At 45.6% G+C, this 22225-nt stretch overlaps 1 protein-coding gene and 3 non-coding genes across 4 annotated transcripts in view; 2 read left to right on the top strand and 2 right to left on the bottom strand.

Moving 5' to 3' along the window:
* Positions 1-6895: 6895 nt before the first annotated feature.
* trnas-uga (transfer RNA serine (anticodon UGA)) lies at positions 6896-6977 on the top strand. The gene has a single exon. It is a non-coding gene; the product is annotated as a tRNA-Ser (tRNA).
* Positions 6978-11585: 4608 nt separating this feature from the next.
* Positions 11586-11676, top strand: trnap-agg (transfer RNA proline (anticodon AGG)). The gene is given in 2 exon segments: positions 11586-11621; positions 11641-11676. It is a non-coding gene; the product is annotated as a tRNA-Pro (tRNA).
* A 5961-nt stretch (positions 11677-17637) lies between these two features.
* trnag-ucc (transfer RNA glycine (anticodon UCC)) lies at positions 17638-17709 on the bottom strand. Its single transcript has one exon. It is a non-coding gene; the product is annotated as a tRNA-Gly (tRNA).
* A 3272-nt stretch (positions 17710-20981) lies between these two features.
* Positions 20982-22225, bottom strand: part of LOC140400017 (histone H2B-like) — a 60555-nt gene continuing 59311 nt past the window's right edge. Inside the window, exon 4 of the mRNA XM_072489510.1 lies at positions 20982-22213. Coding sequence (XP_072345611.1) covers positions 21755-22141 — 387 coding nt within the window. The 5' untranslated portion in view covers positions 22142-22213 and the 3' untranslated portion in view covers positions 20982-21754. The remainder of the gene's footprint in view (positions 22214-22225) is intronic.

Below are 22225 nucleotides of genomic sequence, written 5' to 3'. Positions count from 1 at the left end.
TGTGATTGTACCTTTAAGACCTAGCTGTTTAAGCAATGTACATTTAAGAAAACAGTGAGGTCAGAGAGTGGGTGGAGCTCGGCTTTAGGTCAGCCATTTTGCAGATTTTTACTTTCAGTTTAAAAAGCACCTTGTGTGTGTCTGTGTGTTTCCAGAGAGCTGCAAGTTTGAAAAGAGATTGGGAGTGTCTTCGTTTGCAGGGAGCTGGATCTCTGGCATAAAAGACCAGCTCTGGATCATTTGGGTGATTTAAACTGATAATTATAAAACCTTTAACCTGATGTGATTCTGTTTAAAGGTGTTAAGTCTCTTGGAAGTTTGAAGGAACATTTTAAGGAATTATTTACTGTTGCAATATTTTCTGAGTTATCTTTGAAGTAAGGGGTGTTAAGAGATCCTATGTTTATTTAAGATGTGAAGTTGAGTTCATGGAATAAACAGTGTTTTGTGTTTAAAAGCCCACGTGTCCATAATTGTACAATAACAATACACCGAGGGAAAAAGCCGTGTGCTAGGAAAAGCAACAAATCCATTAAAGGGAGAGGTTGGTTGAACTCCATGATACATTTTGGGGTTCTGAAAACGCCTCACCCATAAAAATTGGGGGCTCATCCGGGATAAAAGTCTATCTATTGGATTGGCTTTTGTGAACTTAAAGACAGTGAAGGATTGTTGCTTTTCCGGTGTGGTATTTTAGTTTACGTGGGGAGAGTGTTGTGAACAATGTCTCTTTCAGAGGCTCAGAAGTTTTTGGTGGTGGAGAATGTCACACGTAGTACTTTACGGGCAGAAACGAAAAGCAGACTGTTAGATTTGGCAAGAACATTGCAGTTAACCTTACCTGACAAAATGCGAAAAGATAAAGTAATTATGGCGGTGGTTAAGCATTTAAAGTTGCATGCGATAGAGTTTGACTCATTGGAAATGGCAAAAATTCAGTTGCAAATTAAACAAATGGAACATGAGAAAGAATGAAAGCGGCTTGAATACGAGAGGGAGAGAGAGGAAAAAGAAAGAGAAAGAGAGAGAGAGGAAAAAGAAAAGGAGAGAGCAGAAAGGAGAAAAGAAAGAATAGTCCTAGGAGAAAAAAAGAAAAAGAAAGGGAAACACAGATTAGGGAAAAAGATAAAGAGAGCGAGTTTGAACTTCAGAAAATGGCCATGAAACATGACAATCAGTTAAAATTGGCAGACGTAAAGGGAAATGTACAGTTGGATGATAGTGACGAGGATAGTGAGAAAGCGCGTCCTAGTCGAAGGCTTGGTGGGAATCTATTTAAATATGTCCAAGCATTGCCACGGTTTGACGAGAAGGAAGTGGAAGCCTTTTTCATTTCATTTCAGAAGGTAGCTAAACAAATGAAATGGCCACAGGACTTGTGGGCGTTACTGATTCAAACAAAGCTGGTAGGTAGAGCTAGTGAAGTGTTTGCATCACGACCGGAGGTGGTATCTGGAACGTATGAGCAGGTGAAGAAACCCATCTTAAGTGCATCTGAGCGAGTGCCTGAAGCTTACAGACTAAGGTTTAGACATTTAAGGAAAGAATTTGGTCAAATATACATGGAGTTTGAAAGGCTGAAACAGAGTAATTTTGATCGGTGGATAAGGGCTTTGAAAATAGACCAAATGTATTAAGTTCTCAGAAAATTATACTTTTGGAGGAGTTTAAAAATTCATTTCCTGATGTAGTGTGAACTCATAGAATCATAGAATCATAGAAGTTTACAGCATGGAAACAGGCCCTTCGGCCCAACCAGTCCATGCCGCCCAGTTTTTACCATTAAGCTAGTCCCAGTTGCCCGCACTTGGCCCATAACCCTCTATACCCATCTTACCCATGTAACTATCAAAATGCTTTTTAAAAGACACAATTGTACCCGCCTCTACTACTACCTCTGGCAGCCCATTCCAGACATTCACTACCCTCTGAGTGAAGAAATTGCCCCTCTGGGCCCTTCTGAATCTCTCCCCTCTCTCCTTAAACCTATGCCCTCTAGTTTTAGACTCCCCTACCTTTGGGAAAAGATGTTGACTATCTACCTTATCTATGCCCCTCATTATTTTATATACCTCTATAAGATCACCCCTAAGCCTCCTACGCTCCAGGGAAAAAAGTCCCAGTCTATCCAGCCTCTCCTTATAACTCAAACCATCAAGTCCCGGCAACATCCTCGTAAATCTTTTCTGCACTCTTTCTAGTTTAATAATATCCTTTCTATAATTTGGTGACCAGAACTGCACACAGTATTCCAAGTGTGGCCGTACCAATGTCTTGTACAACTTCAACAAGGCGTCCCAACTCCTGTATTCAATGTTCTGACCAATGAAACCAAGCATGCCGAATGCCTTCTTCACCACCCTGTCCACCTGCGACTCCACCTTCAAGGAGCTATGAACCTGTACTCCTAGATCTCTTTGTTCTATAACTCTCCCCAACGCCATACCATTAACTGAGTAGGTCCTGGCCTGATTCGATCTGCCAAAAGGCCATTCGTCGGCCCACTGGCCTAATTGATCAAGATCCCGTTGCAATCCTAGATAACCTTCTTCACTATCCACTGTGCCACCAATCTTGGTGTCATCTGCAAACTTGCTAACCATGCCTCCTAAATTCTCATCCAAATCATTAATATAAATCACAAATAACAGTGGACCCAGCACCGATCCCTGAGGCACACCACTGGTCACAGGCCTCCAGTTTGAAAAACAACCCTCTACAACCACCCTCTGCCTTCTGTCGTCCAGCCAATTTTGAATCCAATTGGCAACCTTACCCTGGATCCCGTGAGCTTTAACCTTCTGCAACAACCTACCATGCGGTACCTTGTCAAAGGCTTTGCTAAAGTCCATGTAGACAACGTCTACTGCACTGCCCTCATCTACCTTCTTGGTCACCCCCTCAAAAAACTCAATCAAATTTGTGAGACATGATTTTCCACCCATAAAGCCATGCTGACTGCCCCGAATCAGTCCTTGCCTCTCTAAATGCGTGTAGATCCTGTCTCTCAGAATACCTTCTAGCAACTTCCCTACTACAGACGTTAGGCTCACCGGTCTGCAGTTCCCAGGCTTTTCCCTGCTGCCCTTCTTAAACAAGGGCACAACATTCGCCACTCTCCAGTCTTCAGGCACCTCACCTGTGGCTGCCGATGATTCAAATATCTCTGTTAGGGGACCCGCAATTTCCTCCCTAGCCTCCCACAACATCCTGGGATACATTTCATCAGGTCCCGGGGATTTATCTACCTTGATGTGCTTTAAGACGTCCAGCACCTCCTCCTCTGTAATATGCACACTTCTCAAGACATCACTATTTATTTCCCTTAGTTTCCTAACATCCATGCCTTTCTCCACCGTGAATACCGATGAGAAATATTCATTCAAGATCTCACCCAACTCTTGTGGCTCTGCACATAGATGTCCTTGTTGATCCTTAAGATGTCCTTGTTGATCCTTAAGAGGCCCTAGTCTGTCCCTAGTTACTCTTTTCCCCTTTATGTATCTGTAGAATCTCTTTGGATTCTCCCTTGCATTATTTGCCAAAGCAATTTCATGTCCCCTTTTTGCCCTCCTGATTTCCCTCTTAACTCTATTTCGACAATCTCTATACTCTTCAAGGGATCCACTTGATCCCAGTTGCTTATGTACGTCATATGCCTCCTTCTTCTTTTTGACCAGAGACTCAATATCTCGAGTCATCCAGGGTTCCCTACTTCTACCAGCGTTGCACTTCACTCTAAAGGGAATGTGCTTACCCTGCACCCTGGTTAACACATTTTTAAAAGCCTCCCATTTACCAGCCGTCCCTTTGCCTGCCAACAGTCTCCCCCAATCTACCTCTGCAAGTTCCTGTCTGATACCATCAAAATTGGCCTTGCCCCAATTAAGAATTTTAACTCTTGGGCCAGACCTATCATTCTCCATAGCTATCTTAAAACTAATGGAGTTATGGTCACTTGTCCCAAAGTGATCCCTCACTAGCACTTCTGTCACTTGCCCTTCCTTATTTCCCAAGACGAGCTCAAGTTTTGCCCCCTCTCTAGTCGGTCCATCCACATACTGAATGAGAAATTCCTCCTGAATACACTCAACAAATTTCCCTCCATCCAAGCCCCTAATGCTATGGCTGTCCCAGTCAATGTTGGGAAAGTTAAAGTCCCCTACTACTACCACCCTATTATTCTTGCAGATATCTGTAATCTCCTTACATATTTGCTCCTCAATTTCCCGCTGACTATTTGGGGGCCTGTAGTACAGTCCTACCAAGGTGATCTCTCCCTTCTTATTTTTCAGTTCCACCCATATAGACTCAGTGGGCAAACCCTCGGATATATCCCCTCTAAGTACTGCCGTGATGTTCTCCCTAATCAAAAACGCCACTCCCCCTCCTCTCTTACCTCCTGTTCTATCCTTGCTATAGCATCTGTACCCCGGAACATTGAGCTGCCAGTCCTGCCCCTCCCTTAGCCATGTTTCAGTCATAGCTATAATATCCCAGTCCCATGTGCCCGTCCATGCCCTGAGTTCATCTGCTTTGCCCATCAGGCCCGTTGCATTGAAATAAATGCAGTTTAATGTAAACCTTCCTTGCTCTCTGCCCTGCTTTCTCTGGTCATGCTTGACACACTCTCCCTTCCTGCCTTTTGTTTCTGTCCCCACTGACTTCCTACATCGGTTCCCATCCCCCTGCCACATTAGCTTAAACCCTCCCCAACCGCACTAGCAAACACACCCCCGAGAACATTGGTTCCAGTCCCACCCAGATGCAGACCGTCCGATTTGTACAGGTCCCACCTCCCCCAGAACCGGTCCCAATGTCCCAGGAATTTGAAACCCTCCCTCTTGCACCATCTCTCAAGCCACGTATTCATCCTAGCTATCCTGTCATTCCTACTCTGACTACCACGTGGCACTGGTAGCAATCCTGAGATTACTACCTTTGAGGTCCTACTTTTTAGTTTAACTCCTAACTCCCTAAATTCAGCTTGTAGGACCTCATCCCGTTTTGTACCTATATCGTTGGTGCCTATATACACCACGACAGCTGGCTGTTCACCCTCCCCCTCCAGAATGCCCTGCAGCCGCTCCGAGACATCCTTGACCCTTGCACCAGGGAGGCAACATACCAACCTGGATTCTTGTTTACGTCCACAGAAACGCCTGTCTATTCCCCTTACAATTGAATCCCCTATCACTATAGCTCTGCCACTCTTTTTACCGCCCTTCTGTGCAGCAGAGCCAGCCACGGTGCCATGAACCTGGCTGCTGCCACCTTCCCCTGGTGAGCCATCTCCCCCAACAGTTTCCAAAACGGTAAATCTGTTTTGGAGGGAGATGACCGCAGGGGATCCCTGCACTGCCTTCCTACTCTTCCTCTGTCTGTTGGTCACCCATTCCCTATCTGCCTCAGTAATTTTAATCTGCGGTGTGACCAACTCACTGAATGTGCTATCCACAACTTCCTCAGCATCACGGTTGCTCCAAAGTGAGTCCATCCGCAGCTCCAGAGCCGTCAAGCGGTCTAACAGGAGCTGCAGTTGGACACACTTCTTGCAGATGAAGGAGTCAGGGACACCAGAAGGGTCCCTGACTTGCCACATCTCACAAGAGGAGCATGACACGGGTCTGAGCTCTCCTGCCATGACTTAAACCTGAAGTTAAATTTGAACTACACTACACAGCTAAGAGAAAGTCAAAGAGAGAGAAATCACTTACCAGCTACAAGCCATCACACCTGCTGGCTGTGATGTAATTGCTCCCGAGACTCCCTCACAGGTCTGCTTCTCTGCACCTCCTTAAGATGAGCACCAAATTCCCTTAACTAGTTAATTAATTTACTTAATTAATTGGATTTTTTTTTTGGGGGGGGGGGGGGAAAACTCAACCCCAAACACCAAACTCCAAAAATAAAACACAGCCCTCACTCACCTCTTACCCGAACTCAGTCTTACCCAAACTCAGATACACTCTGTTTGCCTCCAGCACTCTGTTTCTAAAGGCACTTCAGCCACACCCTTTGTATCCTTCCTGATATACAGTCGGCCAATAGGCCTGCTCCCGAAACTGATCTCCCGAAACTAACAGCTGACCTGCAAGGTCTGGAAGTTGTTAAGCAGTACTTACCTCACCCACGCCGCGACCTTTTAAACTCTCCGCTCTGACTCGCAGCTCCCGCGCTTTTTCAAACTCCCGCGCTGTTTCCAAGGTCCCGGCTCTCTCTCTCTCCCGAACAGCTGACCTGCAAGGTAAGGAAGTGGTTAAGCAGTCCACGTTGGGCCGAATGGCCTCCTTCTGCGCTGGATATTCTACGATTCTATGATCCAAGGAGGTTGATGCGGTGGAGACCTTCTGCCATACTGCCCACTCCTGACACCATGTAGAAATGCTGCTCTCTCAATGACTGGCGACCAAGGAGTTGGAATAAAAATAACTGATTTAATAGTTGAGCAGCGGCTCCTGGCTTGTGCTCTGACCGCGATCCGGGGAACTGCCGGAATCCCGACACGTGATCATGTTAGTTGCGTCATCACGTGACCTTTCGGTCTGCACAGGTCTCCCTCTGTAATTTCTTGATTCATCATTTTAATTTTCTTCCAGACTCGGAAGTGTAGTGCTGCTGCATTTGAATTTCTAATATATTTCCAATGTAACTGATGTTGTTCCACAAACTATTTAATCAGTGGAATTGTGCGTTTAGGGAGCTGAGGTTTTCGAGTCTCTCAAGGCTTCTCTCCAAATCCAATGGTCATTTTCCACGAAGATTCAACCCCTCCTCACATAAACCCCGGGGCCCCGTTGATCGTTTGAATGCAATAACTTCCTGGAGTTATTCCAGGCTGGTTTTAGAATGTATTCTATCGACCAAATTACTAATGAATGGCATACCAGACACAGCTGCGATGGCCAAGTGGTTAAGGCGTTGGGATTGAAATCCAATGGGCGTTCCCCGCGCAGGTTCGAGTTTTGTTCGCAGCGACTGTGATTCGAAATGTTTGTTCAACTCGGCGGACAAGCCGCTGACTCCGGAATGAATCGGAATTCTGATTGGCTGCAAATAAACGGTTGGAACCTTCATCGAGTTCAGTCCGATATTTAACATTTTTGGGGGGAAACTGAACGAAATATAAAGATGGAAACGTGGTTTGCTTTCATTCAGCTGCATGTATATCTCTGTAAAAAGATCGTGGCAGAAATAGAACATATTTTATCTCTCTATCTGTTTCGTTGTTTCTTTCTCTCTCCCTCACTCATTGTTTTTGTGCTTCTCCGGGGACTGATTGGATACACAGTGAAACTCAGCCCCATCTCATCCCAACTCTTTTGGACAAACACGTCCTGGTGATGGACGGTCCTGAATCAGTGGAAGAATCGACAAACTATTCCATTCTTGGCTCTGTGAGAAGTTCCATTCCTGGTTGTGAGGTGGCTCTGGGATAAAGGGATCGAGAGAGAACGAGGTGACTGCAGTCTGACTCTCACTCTGAAAACCAGTTAGTGCGCCCTTGTACAAAGTGGATGTGTCTGAGAACAGGAGGAAAGCAGATCATGGGCCTGTGATTGATTTTATTGAGCCGGACCTAGAAAAGTGAAGCAGACTTTTAACCAGTCAGCGCCTGTCTGAGAGCTGGGAAGGAATGACGGTTGACATTGAGACAGTTCAGAGTGAATTGTGACAGCAAATCAAATCTTCAAGAGGTGTTGGTATATTGTTTTCAGAGAAAATGTCATAATTTCTTAAAAGATCAGTTGCGCGTGTTTTTGTTTTGTTCGGTAATTTGGGGAATCTGTTTGCAGCGGGTGCAGTTTGGAAGGAAAAGCCCATCCCATCAGGGCAGGAAATGTTGGGAATGGACCGGAGTGAAACATTCCCAGACCATGTCCAACATGTTTCTCCTCAGCATGAAAACTCCCCGCGGAAAGACTGAAACAGACACACATTTGATCGCATCATGATTAACATCACTCACACCTTAACCATGAGGCCACTGATGAAGTCATGATGGCTTCGAATTTCTCCTAAAATGCCAACTGAACCCACTGACTGGCAGAATTACATTACCCACGTGATTGGCGAGGCGCATCCACAGGCCGACTTGTCGAGTGGTGAAATCTGACATCACTGCTTCTGATCAGCTCCAGAACAGAGAGATAAATGTCACATTGTTCATTCATATTTCTGATTTATAATTGTGGGGAAACTGATGGGCTTTGGGACGCAATTAAAAGTTGTTTTAAGTGAGATCAAATCAGCGGCTGGCTCGTTGGTCTGGGGAGACCTGAGCCACACACAACAGCAGAGACTGCAGACAGAGAATGACTCGAATATTCACATGTCACACCGGAGAACACATCGGAGAACACTTCAGCAGTCAAGGGCATCCAGCCTCTGATCTCGGGGAAAGCGTTCTCCAAGGCGGCCTTCGGGACGCGCGACAACAGAATCGCCGAGCAGAAACTTATAGCCAAGTTCCGCACACATGGGTACGGCCTCAACCGGGACCTTGGATTCATGTCGCATTACATTCGCCCCGCACCATCTGGCCTGGGATTGCAGAATCCTACCAACTGTCCCGACTTGAGACACTTCCCACCTCTTTAACCTGGGGTTACCCCTATCTACGGATCTGTAAAGATTTAATTACCTGCAAATGCTGGCATTCAAAGCATTCTCTTACATCTTTGACTTCGTCTATATACATGTTTCCGGAACATATCTCTTCATACACCTGAGGAAGGAGCAGCGCTCCGAAAGCTAGTGTTTGAAACACACCTGTTGGACTTTAACCTGGTGTTGTCAGACTTCTTACTGCGCACATCAGAGACTGACAGATAAAGATTCATTCACCACCCAAATGCCTATATGCCCCTCCCCCAACGGACACACAAGCGCAACGCCACTGAAAGTTTTGTCATGATTCTGATATGCAGACGTTTTAACGGAAACTGGCAAACAACAGAATGATTTTATCCACTCAATAACAATATCAGAGATTGATCATTACAGATTTAGTTCCACCTTCACACAGATTTTCAGAGAATGAAAGATACTGAATGAATGACAGACTCTCATACAGTCCCAGAGACACTCACAACGCGATTTAACTGAATCCCAAAGACAGAGTGTTACAGTAGATGTGCAACAATCCTAGGAATTACCGGAATATTACAAATATGGAATAAATCTGACTCTGTCATACAGTGTCAGAGACTGAAATATACATGAATTATATTTCAAAATTGATTGCATTTAGTAGGGTGGTAGTGTCAAATAACCCAATGGAGCGAATCCTCAATGTGAAGATGGGGCCTTGTCTCCACAAGGACTGTGCAATGGTCACTCTGAACATATAGTGTATGGGACACAGAGTTCCACAGACTGAATCCTACTTTCCACACAACACCACTGACTGGATTGGATTGGATTGGATTTGTTTATTGTCACGTGTACCGAGGTACAGTGAAAAGTATTTTTCTGCGAGCATCTCAACAGATCAAAATCGTGCATGAGAAGAAAAGGGAATTTTTAAAAATACATAATAGGGCAACACAACATATACAATGTAACTACAAAAGCACTGGCATCGGATGAAGCATACAGGGTGTAGTGTTAATGAGGTCAATCCATAAGAGGGTTATTTAGGAGTCTGGTGACAGTGGGGAAGAAGCTGTTTTTGTGTCTGTTCGTGCGTGTTCTCAGACTTCTGTATCTCCTGCTCGATGGAAGAAGTTGGAAGAGTGAGTAAGCTGGTGGGAGGGATCTTTGATTATGCTGCCTGCTTTCCCCAGGCAGCGGGAGGTGTAGATGGAGTCAATGGATGGGAGGCAGGTTTGTGTGATGGACTGGGCGGTGTTCACGACTCTCTGAAGTTTCTTGCGGTCCTGGGCCGAGCAGTTGCCATACCAGGCTGTGATGCAGCCCGATAGGATGCTTTCTTTGGTGCATCTGTAAAAGTTGGTAAGGGTTAATGTGGACATGCCGAATTTCCTTAGTTTCTGAGGAAGTATAGGGGCTGTTGTGCTTTCTTGGTAGTAGCATCGGAGTGGGTCGACCAGGACAGATTTTTGGAGATGTGCACCCCGAGGAATTTGAAACTGCTAACCATCTCCACCTCGGCCCCGTTGATGCTGACAGTGGTGTATACAGTACTTTCCTTCCTGAAGTCAATGACCAGCTCTTAAGTTTTGCTGGCATTGAGGGAGAGATTGTTGTCGCGACACCACTCCACTAGGTTCTCTATCTCCCTCCTGTATTCGGACTCATCGTTATTCGAGATCCGGCCCACTATGGTCGTATCGTCAGCAAACTTGTAGATGGTGTTGGAACCAAGTTTTGCCACACAGTCGTGTGTGTACAGGGTGTAGAGTAGGGGGCTAAGTACGCAGCCTTGCAGAGACCCGGTGTTGAGGACTATTGTGGAGGAGGTGTTGTTATTCTTTCTTACTGATTGTGGTCAGTTGATCAGAAAATTGTGAATCCAGTTGCAGAGTGGGGAGCCAAGTCCTAGGTTTTGGAGCTTTGATATGAGCTTGGCTGGGATTATGGTGTTGAAGGCGGAGCTGGAGTCAATAAATAGGAGTCTGATGTAGGAGTCCTTGTTTTCGAGATGCTCCAGGGATGAGTGTCGGGCCAGGGAAACAGTTAGGGTCAGCACGGTAGCATAGTGGTTAGCACAATTGCTTCACAGCTCCAGGGTCCCAGGTTCGATTCCTGGCTTGGGTCAACATCTGTGCGGAGTCTGCACATTCTCCCCTTGTTTGCGTGGGTTTCCTCCGGGTGCTCTGGTTTCCTCCCCCAGTCCAAAGATGTGCAGATTAGGTGGATTGGCCATGCTCAATTGCCCTCAGTGTCCAAAATTGCCATTAGTGTTTGGTGGGGTTACTGGGTTATGGGGATAGGGTGCATGTGTGGGCTTGGGTAGGGTGCTCTTTCAAAGAGCCGGTGCAAACTCGATGGGCCGAATGGCCTCCTTCTGCACTGTAAATTCTATGAAATGTCGTCTGATGTGGACCGGTTGCAGAGGTATGCGAATTGCAGTGGATCGAGGCGTTCTGGGAGTATGGAGGTGTTGCGCTTCGTGGTGAATCCTGGTGAATACCAAGAGCTGAATTATGTTGTGAACACTCACATAGAATGGCACACAGAATAAAATGGCGAGATCGTGGAAAATGGGGACCATTTTCCATGACCGGAAGCCACCACTGGAAAAAGGCAGATCCAGCAGACAGGATTCGCCCTCACCTCCAATGTGTCAGCTCAGCCTTCAGCAGATTGAGAAAGAGAATACTTGAAGAGCAGCTTCATGACAGAATCGTTCGGAGTGACCATTGCACAGTGCTTACTCGGCAACGGCAAAGACTGGTCCCCTATGTCTTTTATTCTGTTCGCAGTGGAGGCCAACTAACCAAAATTAACCAATTTACCCAATGATCCCAGTACGAAAAGCAAGGGACAAAAATTGTTTCTTTTGAATTTATTTTAACAACGAAACGAAATTGAACAGGAATTCAGAAGCGCATTGAGCTGATACAATAAGCTTCGGGAGGCAATGATAAGCTGGTTTGAGTAAGTCTTAACTGTGATTTGGCTCGTTGGTCTAGGGGTATGATTCTCGCTTAGGGGCTTCCATTTGCGATAAAATGCGAGAGGTCCCGGGTTCAAATCCCGGACGAGCCCTGTTTATTTTTATCACGACGATCATTGAAGTCGGGAGCAGGTTTGAGCCCCAGAGAACACGTGAAGAAACGAACACGTTATTTAAAGACCGTTTCACCATGGTGTTGGACGCTGAATGTATCCTCAAATTAGTAAAACAAACGAACGCCTGTGCATCCAGGTAGCTGGCTGAATGCACTGTTTGTACGTAACCCCGATAAACCTTTGATTTATTTGCTGAATGTCCGCCTTAAAAATAATCAATGTCCCGCTTCCGCCGCCTTCTGTGGCAGAGTTCCAAAGTCGCACAACTCTCTGAGAGGGAGAAATTTCCATATCTCCATCCGAAAAGGGCGACATCCTTGTTTTTAACTGCCCAGTAGTTCTGGTCTCACCCACAAGCAGTGACATCCTTTCCACGTCCACCTTGTCAAGACCATTCAAAATCTGATGCACTTCAATCAAATCAACTGTCGCTCTTCACATCTCCACTGGAAACAAGTGCAGTCTGTGTAACCTTTCCTCAATAGCAAACCCGCTCAAAGAACAACAAAGAACAAAGAAAAGTACAGCACAGGAACAGGCCCTTCGGCCCGTCAAGCCCGTGCCGACCATGCTGCCTGACCAATGACGAGTCTAAAATGTTTTCCACTTCCTGGGTCGGTATCCCTCGATTCCCATCATATTCATGTATCTGTCAAGATACCGCTTAAATGTCACTATCGTCGCTGCTTCCACCACCTTCTCCAGCAGCGAGTTCCAGGCACCCACTACCCTCTCTGTAAAAAACTTGCCTTGTACATCTCCTCTAAACCTTGCCCTCGCACCTTAAATCTATGTAATTGATTAGTAATTGACCCCTCTACCCTGGGGAAAAGCCTCTGTCTGTCCACTCTGTCTATGCCCCTCGTAGTTTTGTAGACCTCTATCAGGTCGCCCCTCAACGTCCGTCATTCCAGTGAGAACAAACAGAGTTTATTCAACCGATCCTCATAGCTAATTCCCTCCATAACAGGCAGCATCCTGGTAAATCTCTTCTGCACCCTCTCTAAAGCCTCCACATCCTTCTGGTAGTGTGGCGACCAGAATTGAACACGATACTCCAAGTGTGGCCTAACTAAGGTTCCAGACAGCTGCAACATGACTTGCCAATTTTGTACTCAATGCCCTGGCCAATGAAGGCAAGCATGCCGTATGTCTTGACTACCTTCTCCACCTGTGTTGCCCCTTTCAGTGACCTGTGGACCTGTAGACATAGATCTCTCTGACTTTCAATACTCTTGAGGGTTCTACCATTCACTGTATATTCCCTACGTGCATTAGACCTTCCAAAATGCATTAACTCACATTTGTCCGGATTAAACTCCATCTGCCATCTCTCCACCCAAATCTCCAAAAGATCTAAATCCTGCTGTATCCTCTGACAACCCTCATCGCTATCCGCAATTCCACCAACCTTTGTGTCATCTGCAAACTTACTAATCAGACCAGTTACATTTTCCTCCAAATCATTTGTATATACTACGAACTGCAAAGGTCCCAGCACTGATCACTGCAGAACACCTCTAGTCCCAGCCCTCCAATTAGAAAAGCACCCTTCCATTGCTACTCTCTGCCTTCTATGATCTAGCCAGTTCTGTATCCACCTTGCCAGCTCACCCCTGATCACGTGTGACTTCACCTTTTGTACCAGTCTACCATGAGGGACCTGGTCAAAAGCCTTACTGAAGTCCATATAGACAACATCCGCTGCCCTACCTGCATCAATCATCTTTGTGACCTCTTCGAAAAACTCTATCAAGTTAGTGAGAAACAAAACCATGCTGCCTCTCACTAATACGTCCATTTGCTTCCAAATGGGAGTAGATTCTGTCTCGAAGGATTCTCTCCAGTAATTTCCCTACCACTGACGAAAGGCTCATTCCTGGCACCAATCGAGGAAACCTTCTCTGAACCATCTCCAACATATTTACATCTTTCCCTAAATAAGGAAACCAAAACTGCACAGAATTAGCGGAATATGTAGCTCCTGGAATAAAAGGGACAGTAGCAATATGGATATAAATGTGGTTGAATAATCAGAAACAGAATATAATGGTCAATAGAGACTTTTCGGACTGGAAGAAGGTTTGTAGTGTTCCACATGGGATCCTACTGGAACATTTGCTGTCCCTGATATATAACAATGTGCTAGATCATGGTGTACAGGGAACAGTTTCAAAGTTTGGGGATGGTACAATCTTGGAAATTTTGGAAAGTGAGACGCGGACAGTCTAGAACTTCAAACGACAAAAGATGATTTTCAGTCTGGAGACGTGTGAGATGATGCATTTTGGTAGGGAAGTATAGAATCATAGAATTTACAGTGCAGAAGGTGGCCATTCGGACCATGGAATCTGCACCGGCTCTTCAAAGAGCACCCCCATGAAGCCAACACCTCCACCATTTCCCCGTATCCCAGCAACCCCATCTAACCTAAGGGCAATTTAGCCTGGCCAATCCACCTAACCTGCACATCTTTAGAGTGTGGGAGGAAACCGGAGCACCCGGACGAAACCCACGGAGAACACAGACAGTGATCCAAGCGGGAATCGAACCTGAGACACGGCGCTGTGAAGCCATAGTGCTCACCACTATGTTACCGTGCTGCCCCTCAACTATTTATGGGGTGAAGGAGCAGACAGAGCTGGGTGTATATGTGGATAGATCATTGAAGGTGGACGGGTGGAGAGAGCAGGCAATAAAGCATATCTTATTCTGGGCTTTATAACGAATGGAAAAGAGAACAAGAGGAAGGAGGTTATGCTGAATCTGTACAAGGCGCCAGTTAGACATCAGATGGAATATTTTGCACAGCTCTGGGAGCCACAATATTGGAAGGCTGTGGACGTATTGGGCACCGTGCAGAAGAGGTTTACAGGATTGATTCCATTTATGAGGCTAGATTGGAGATAGTGGGAACGTTCTCCTTGGAGAGGATAAGGCTGAGAGGAGATATGATCGAGATGTTCAAAATCATAATATCAACATATTAACTGACCCACCCTTTACAGCCCCTATTCGGTTCATACAAACATTTCTCCAGATACACTGTACTCCGAGAGAAGAAACTACTCATCATTTCTGTTTGAAATGGGCGGCCACTTATTCTGAGATTATTCCTTCTGGTCCAAGACTCTCCCACATGGTGAACCAGCTTCTCAGCATCTATTCTGTCAAGCCCCGCCCCCCGCCCCTGAAAATCTATTATATCAGTGAATTTGAATGGTGGGATTTATTCCGTGTTCCAAAGATTCGTTCTGGCCTCTGGATTCCCAATCCAGTAACATAATCTCACATCCCTCTGAACAAAAAAACAGTTGATTCAGCTCATTATTAAACATCTTGGGCCAGTGGGCCGATGAATGGCAAATAGAGTTTAATTTGGATAAGTGCGATGTTATGCATTTGGGTCGATCAAATCAGGGCAGGGCCTACTCAGTTAATGGTAGGGAGTTGGGGAGAGTTACAGAACAAAGAGATTTAGGAGTACAGGTTCACAGCTCCTTGAAGCTGGAGTCGCAAGTGGACAGGATGGTGAAGAAGCCATTCAGTATGCTCGGTTTTATTGGACAGAATATTGAATACAGGAGTTGGAACGTCTTGCTGGAGTTTATAGACCATATAATTTACAGTGCAGAAGGAGGCCATTCGGCCCACCGAGTCTGCACCGGCACTTGGAAAGAGCACCCGACCCAAGGTCAACCCATCCTCCCTTACCCCATAACCCAGTAACCCCACCCAACACTAAGTGCAATTTTGGACACTAAGGGCAATTTACCATGGCCAATCCACCTAACCTGCACATCTTTGGACTGTGGGAGGAAACCGGAGCACACGGAGAAAACCCACACACACACGGGGAGGATGTGCAGACTCCGCACAGACAGTGACCCAAGCTGGAATCGAACCTGGGACCCTGGAGCTGTGAAGCAATTGTGCTATCCACAATGCTACCGTGCTACCAAGTTGCACAATGCATTGGTAAGACCACACACGGTATGCTGTGTTCAGTTGTGCTCACCCTATTATAGGAAGCATATTGTTAAACTAGAAAGAGTGCAGAAGAGATTTACGAGGGTGTTCCCAGGACTTGATGGTGATTTATAAGGAGAGGCTAGTTAGGCTGGGACTTTCCCCCCTGGACCGTATGAGTCTTGGGGGTGAACTTACAGATGTCTATACAATAATGAAGAGCATAGCTAAGGTAGTCGGCATCTTTTCCCAAAGGTAGAGAAGTCTAGAAGGAGAGGGCATAGGTTTAAGGTGAGAATGGAGAGATACAAAAGAGACCAGAAGGGAAATTTCCTCACACAGAGGGTGATGGGCATCTGGAACGGGCTTCGTGAGGCAGTGGCAGTGGGGAGGAAGCGGGCACGATTTTATCTTTTGAAAACCAGTTGGACAGTTACATGGGCAGGGTGGGTAGAAAGGGATATGGGCGAAATGCGGGCAAGTGGGACTAGCTTAGTGATAGAAACCGGGCGGCATGGTCAAGCTGGGCCGAAGGGCCTGTTTCCATGCTGTCAACATCTATGACTCTATGACTCTAACCATCTTCCTGAGGACATTAGAATTCCCTCCACAGAATTGTATTGAACCGCTTGATACATAATCATTTCTTTATCCAAATCAAACAGATATTGTGGATTAATTAGGGGGTAAACGAAATACTGAGATGAGAGAGAATTGAATGAACTGAGCTGAGGAAGGAAAACTGGATTGTCAGCAAGTTATACCGGATTTCTGTATAAAACGACCGCGACAGGACCTCGAACCTGCAATCTTCTGATATCATCACTAGATTCCCCAAAGTCAGACTCCTTATCCATTAGGCCATGCGCACTGATGTTCAGCCCACGTAAATAAATACTGCGATTATATGTGTTTCATTTCTGTTTTTTGATGATCCGCTGTTTCCCAGATCCCAGAAAATACAAGGGAAAGCTCCAGCTGCCGGACATGGTCATTTTCAAAGTGGAAAAGCCCTTCACTCTGTGAGCTGTGAAGATTCATGGAGGCTCGGGGACTCTCAGGCCGGCCAGGGCTCTTTAACCGGCTCCATTCACAGGAAAAGTGACTTCAGTTTCCACAATAACATCCGCTCTCTCTGAAACCCCCAAACTGAAATTCAGACTCACCGTGAAGGTGAAGACTGCGGACTGCGGTTCCCGCTCCTGCTGTTTAATACAGATCACTATAACTGTGTACATTGAGCAGAAAGAAATTGCTGTTGTTTGTAAACATTTCTTACTGAACTCACTGTCATTCTGCTTCAACAGGACGAGATGAATTTCCTGCTATTTGACAAATTTGCTCAACCGGGTAAATATGAAATATATTATTTGCATCGTGGAATGGAGTCATTTCGAGAACATTTCTACAGACAGAAATTCCTGGAACCAGCTGCAGAAAAACTCCGCGCGCCTGACATGATTCCAACGCAACCTTCTGATCTGGAGTCAGGCGCGCTCCCGTTGCGCCACAAGCGCAAATTAACTCAGAGATTATTTTTATTTATTTACACTGTGACTGTGTTCTGTACATCAGCAACTGTGCGAAACAAACTCAAAGAAGTCAGATTGAGGGATACGAAAGGGCCATGAAGTAAAGCAGCTGTACCACGTGGTTAAGGCGATGCACAATAATCCATTGTGCTCTGTACACGTGGCTTCAAATCCCATCCTCGTCTGTAACGTGTCTGTTGTGTCTCTGTTTGGTCCACTTCATGAGGGTGAAGTGAAAAAGCTGCGGCTTTTAGCTGTTGTTTGACGGCTTGTGGGTGAATAGTGAAACACTGTCCATATTGAAACCATATTAAAAATGATGAGAAAGTTACTTATTTCACTCCCTAATTGCGCCCAAATTCTGAGTTCGGAACTGTTTCTCTTTCTCGGTTTGAAACTCACGAAGTGGCGCAAAAATATACAACCAGCTTTTTATTGCGATGGCCGGGAATCGAACCCGGGTCAACTGCTTGGAAGGCAGCTATGCTCACCACTATACCACCATCGCTCACTGAAAGAATCAGATTCCAATTGGTCCTTTAGATTAGCTTGTTAAACTGTTTTGGAACACTTTCATACTTTGCGTAAGTTATTTCACTCCAATTTAAAATGCTCCTGAATGAGAGTGTCCGTGTCGCACGGCTCCGGTTCTGCCAGGAGATGGCACCAGTCCACAATAAATGTATTTATCTCATTGATTTCTAATGTTGTGTGTATCATTACTTTGGACACTTGCTCTGGCCTGAGACCGTAACTTGTCCTTGTGTCCTGATGCTGCCGTTTTCACCCTATCGTAGAATGGCTCCAGTGCGGAAGGAGGCCATACGGCCCATCGAGTCGGTACTGACCCACGGAAAGACCACCCGACTTCGGCCCAATCGCACCTAACCTTTCGAATACGTCAGGATGGCTGAGCGCAGGTCGCAGTCTCCTTTGGAGGTCGCATCACACAACTGACATTGACCTTTACTCCGCGAGGCACCATCCAAACCTGGAACCCCTCCCTAACAGCACTGTGTGTGTACATACACCATGTGGACTTGCAGCGGTTCCAGAATCCCCTCACCGCCCATTCTCACGGTCAATTAATGATAGATTGTAAATGTTTGGCCGAATCAGCGACAATCACAGCCAGAGAGACCTGCAATAACCCTCAGGGCAGGAAAGGCAACTCATTGTCCTTTGGCCCAACAGCAAAATACTGCGGATGCTGCAAACTCGAGACAAAAACAGAAAATGCTGCAAATATTCAGCTGATCCGGCAGCTTCTGTGGAGAGAGGAACAGGTCGTTCCAATGAAAGGTCAGGTTGTGAAATGTTAACTATTTCGCTTTTCACAGATACTACAGATCCGTACAGTATTTCCAGCATTCCCTTGCGATTAGCTAAACATCCTCACGCTCTGTAGCTTAATCTGTTCAAGCGCCTGTTCCCCTGTTGAGTCCTGATCCCAGAGGATCTGTTCAGTATTTCCAATAATGTTTCATTCCGAATACTCTATTTCCACAGAATTGTGACGCTGAAATTGCTCACACTTCTCTCCATTGTGATGTACTCTGCAGGTATTGACTGCACCGTCTAATGGAGACACGCTCACAGGGCTGTGAGAGAGGCTTTCTTTCAGGTTTGAAGCCTCTTTTGGTCCATCAACAGCACCCGGGTGTATGCAGAGGAACTCGGAATACGGAGCCCCGCTTCCCAGGATGGACTTAATCAGGGACAAGATGTTGGTTTAAGAGAGAATCAATGGTCTGAGGATTTGGGTTGAGATTCCTGGCATTTTGTGAATAGAACAAGGTGGTGGAGCAATGTGACAATAGCAGGATACGAGTTTGGGATATTATCCAGTCTGTGCTGGGGGGCTGCGGGAAGGACGTTGTCTTGTCTGCCCACCCAAGCTGAATGTTGGGATTGAGGTGGTGATCAGATTCCGAGAGGAGGGTGAAATCCTTTCACTGAGTTTCAAGCTCAGAGTGCGGTTGAGTGTCTTGAGTTACAGGAAGATACAGACGGGATGGTCAAATGGGCAGAAAAGTGGCTGATGGAATTTAAAGCTGTAAAATGAGATGTGATCCACTTGGTAGGGGGGTTTCACAGTAACTTCATTGCAGTGTTAATATAAGCCTACTTGTGACAATAAAGAATATAATATTATTATTATTGGATTAATGTGAATGGCCTGACACTGGGAAGTCCTGAGGAACAAAGGGACCTTGGAGTGTTTGTCCAGAGATCTCTGAAGGCAGGTGGGCAGGTTAATAGGGTGCTGGAAAGGCATATGAAATACTTTATCAATCCGGGCACAGATTACAGAAACAGAGAGGTCATGGTGGAGTTGTATAGAATGTTGGGGAGGTCACAGCTGGAGTACCGTGTGCAATTCTGGTCACCACATTTTGGAAATACGTGACTGCACTGGATGGGTTGCAGAGGTGATTCGGCAGGATGTTGCTTGGGATGGAACATTTAAGGTATGAAGAGAGGTTGGACAGGCTTGTTTTTTTTCGCTGGAACAGAGAAGACTGAGGGGTGACCTGATCGAAGAGTACAAGTTTATAATGGGTATAGACAGGGCGGTTAGGGCGCACCTGTTCAACTCAGTAGAAGGGTATGTCACGAGGGGACACGGTGTTATTCTGTGAGTCTGAAACTGTTACAGATCAGGTCTTGGAGGTATGGCTGCTGTAACTTACTCTGAACATGTGTTTGAGAATAATCCTGTATCTGTCAGGCTCCGTGACTCACTGTGAGGATGGGATTGAGGATGTGACCTTCAATCTCTGGGACTGTTTATAAATTTGCATTCATTCCACGTAAATTTCCAGCACAGAAAGAGACAACTGATGTGGGAGGTTTTAAGCAAACAACGGGAGCATTTAATATCAGAACACAATAGTGAAAAATAATGTAACCTTCAATCTGATACTGGATTGCTCTGGAAGTTTAACTCAGGTTGTACACATTGATTTGATCTCTGACACTCCGTCTGATTCGGAGTCAGAATTTTGACATGAATGTAAAATGGACCACAGTCTGGAATCGCTAGTGTCTTCCATCTGGAACAGAGTGAGTGAGGATTTTGTAATAGTTTGCAAGTTACAGCTCAGTTCATAGGCATCGAAATCAGATTGTATCTTTTATTTTCATAAATTGGGTGAGTTTTAAACGAGAATCAGAGTTTGTATCTTTGTCGCTTTCAACATATCTCAATCTGAGAATGTAGCAGATATTTGGGTTTGCAGCTAATGTATTTGTGAGGACACACTCTGGGGATTTGTGCAGCCACTTCTAAACCCCCTATTGCGCGATGTGACTGGTATTTAACTCGAATCTCAGAGTACATTATTAAGGTTAATTGTGTAACTTTTAACCGGCAATCACGTGTCAGTTTTCTCTGATATTTATTATTTCACTAAGGCTGTGCTATTGTGGATCTGATACAGTAATGATGAGAGTGGGTGAGAATTTGGACTGGGATTTATGGTGCCCCGGTAGGGTGACATGGACACAGCGTCTGTCTCTCCTGCTCTGTTAGATTGATGGGTTGAAAATATGTCTCTGGAACTATTTCTGCTGCCTGAGACTGTGGAACTGATGACCTGTCTCTGTCTCTTTCCTCTGTCAGTGACAATGTATGGACTGTGTGTGGGAAGGAGCTGGCGACACTCTTCCCTGTAACTTGTGTGGAGGAAACACCACATTTATTCATCTTCAGAATATTCTGGTATTTGTCTGTGGAAACAAATTATATTTTAAATCTCAAGTACAGTCCGGAAGAAGTTACAGATTTCATCAGTTTAATCCCAATTAATAATCATTGAAACCGCTTTCAGTATCAACAGCAAGTCTCCAGCTTTGATTGGTTAACACTTGTCAATTCAATAACTAACCAATCACAGGGCCAAGGGAGACGACATAGTAGGATTTGATTGGCTGATGTTTTCAAATTCCAAAATCCCGCCAATTTCACTGCAGTGGAATGTTCAGGAAACGATTTGAATCTCACTTTGTGATCGGTTTATTATATTTTGCCGTCCCAGTTTCCAGGCGCTATATTAGGAACAGTTTGAATTTGTCAACCTCTTATCTGTAACCGGCGGTAATAACACCCCGTTCATCAATTTAAAACGGAGCAAATCTCAGCTCACAGGGAAAACAGGATTCATGTAGCGGCGCCCAGATCACCCCAGAGGAAACATAAAAAACAATTTGATTAATTTAACTCACCAGTTGCAAAATCTGAATATGGTTATTAAACTTAAATAATTCCCTCCTGAAATTGTATTTCTCCTCATTGTCCGTCACAAATGCCAGACTGGGTTTAAAATCCGCTCTCAATTCTGTTTGATTCTCTTCTGTGTGAAACTGTCTGTGACGGGCGGGTATGAAGCCACATTCACAACATTCTGGAACGGGACAAATCTCTATCCTCCACAAAGAGATTTCTCATCAAGTCAATGCGGGAAAAGATGGTGCAGCTTTTTCACAGAGATTGTGGGTGGCTCTTAAAAGAGCCGTTGTGTTTGGGGTGGTTTTCAGTCCATTGTGGAGTTTTACTTGGAGCTGGTGTACTTGGTCACCGCCTTTGTCCCTTCCGACACGGCGTGCTTGGCCAGTTCCCCGGGCAGCAGCAGGCGCACGGCGGTCTGGATCTCCCGGGAGCTGATGGTTCTGCGCTTGTTGTAATGGGCCAGGCGGGAAGCCTCACCCGCGATGCGCTCGAAAATATCGCTGACGAACGAGTTCATGATGCTCATGGCCTTGGAGGAGATGCCGGTGTCGGGGTGAACCTGCTTCATCACTTTGTAGATGTAGATGGAGTAACTCTCCTTCCTCGACCGTCGCCGCTTCTTGCCGCCCTTTACTGCCGGTTTCTTAATGACTTTCTTGGCTCCCTTCTTGGAAGCTGGTTTCGATGTTGGTTTCTTCTCATCAGCCATCGTCAATATCACCCAGAAATAAAGCAAACCCCTTCCGAGCGCTGATTAAATAGACAGAGCCTCACATCTATGCTAATGCGGAAT

The sequence above is a fragment of the Scyliorhinus torazame genome, chromosome 24, assembly GCF_047496885.1.
Source record: "Scyliorhinus torazame isolate Kashiwa2021f chromosome 24, sScyTor2.1, whole genome shotgun sequence".
Lineage (NCBI taxonomy): Eukaryota > Metazoa > Chordata > Chondrichthyes > Carcharhiniformes > Scyliorhinidae > Scyliorhinus > Scyliorhinus torazame.
Note: the sequence above shows the minus strand (reverse complement) of the source record. Positions and strands in the feature narration are given on the sequence as shown.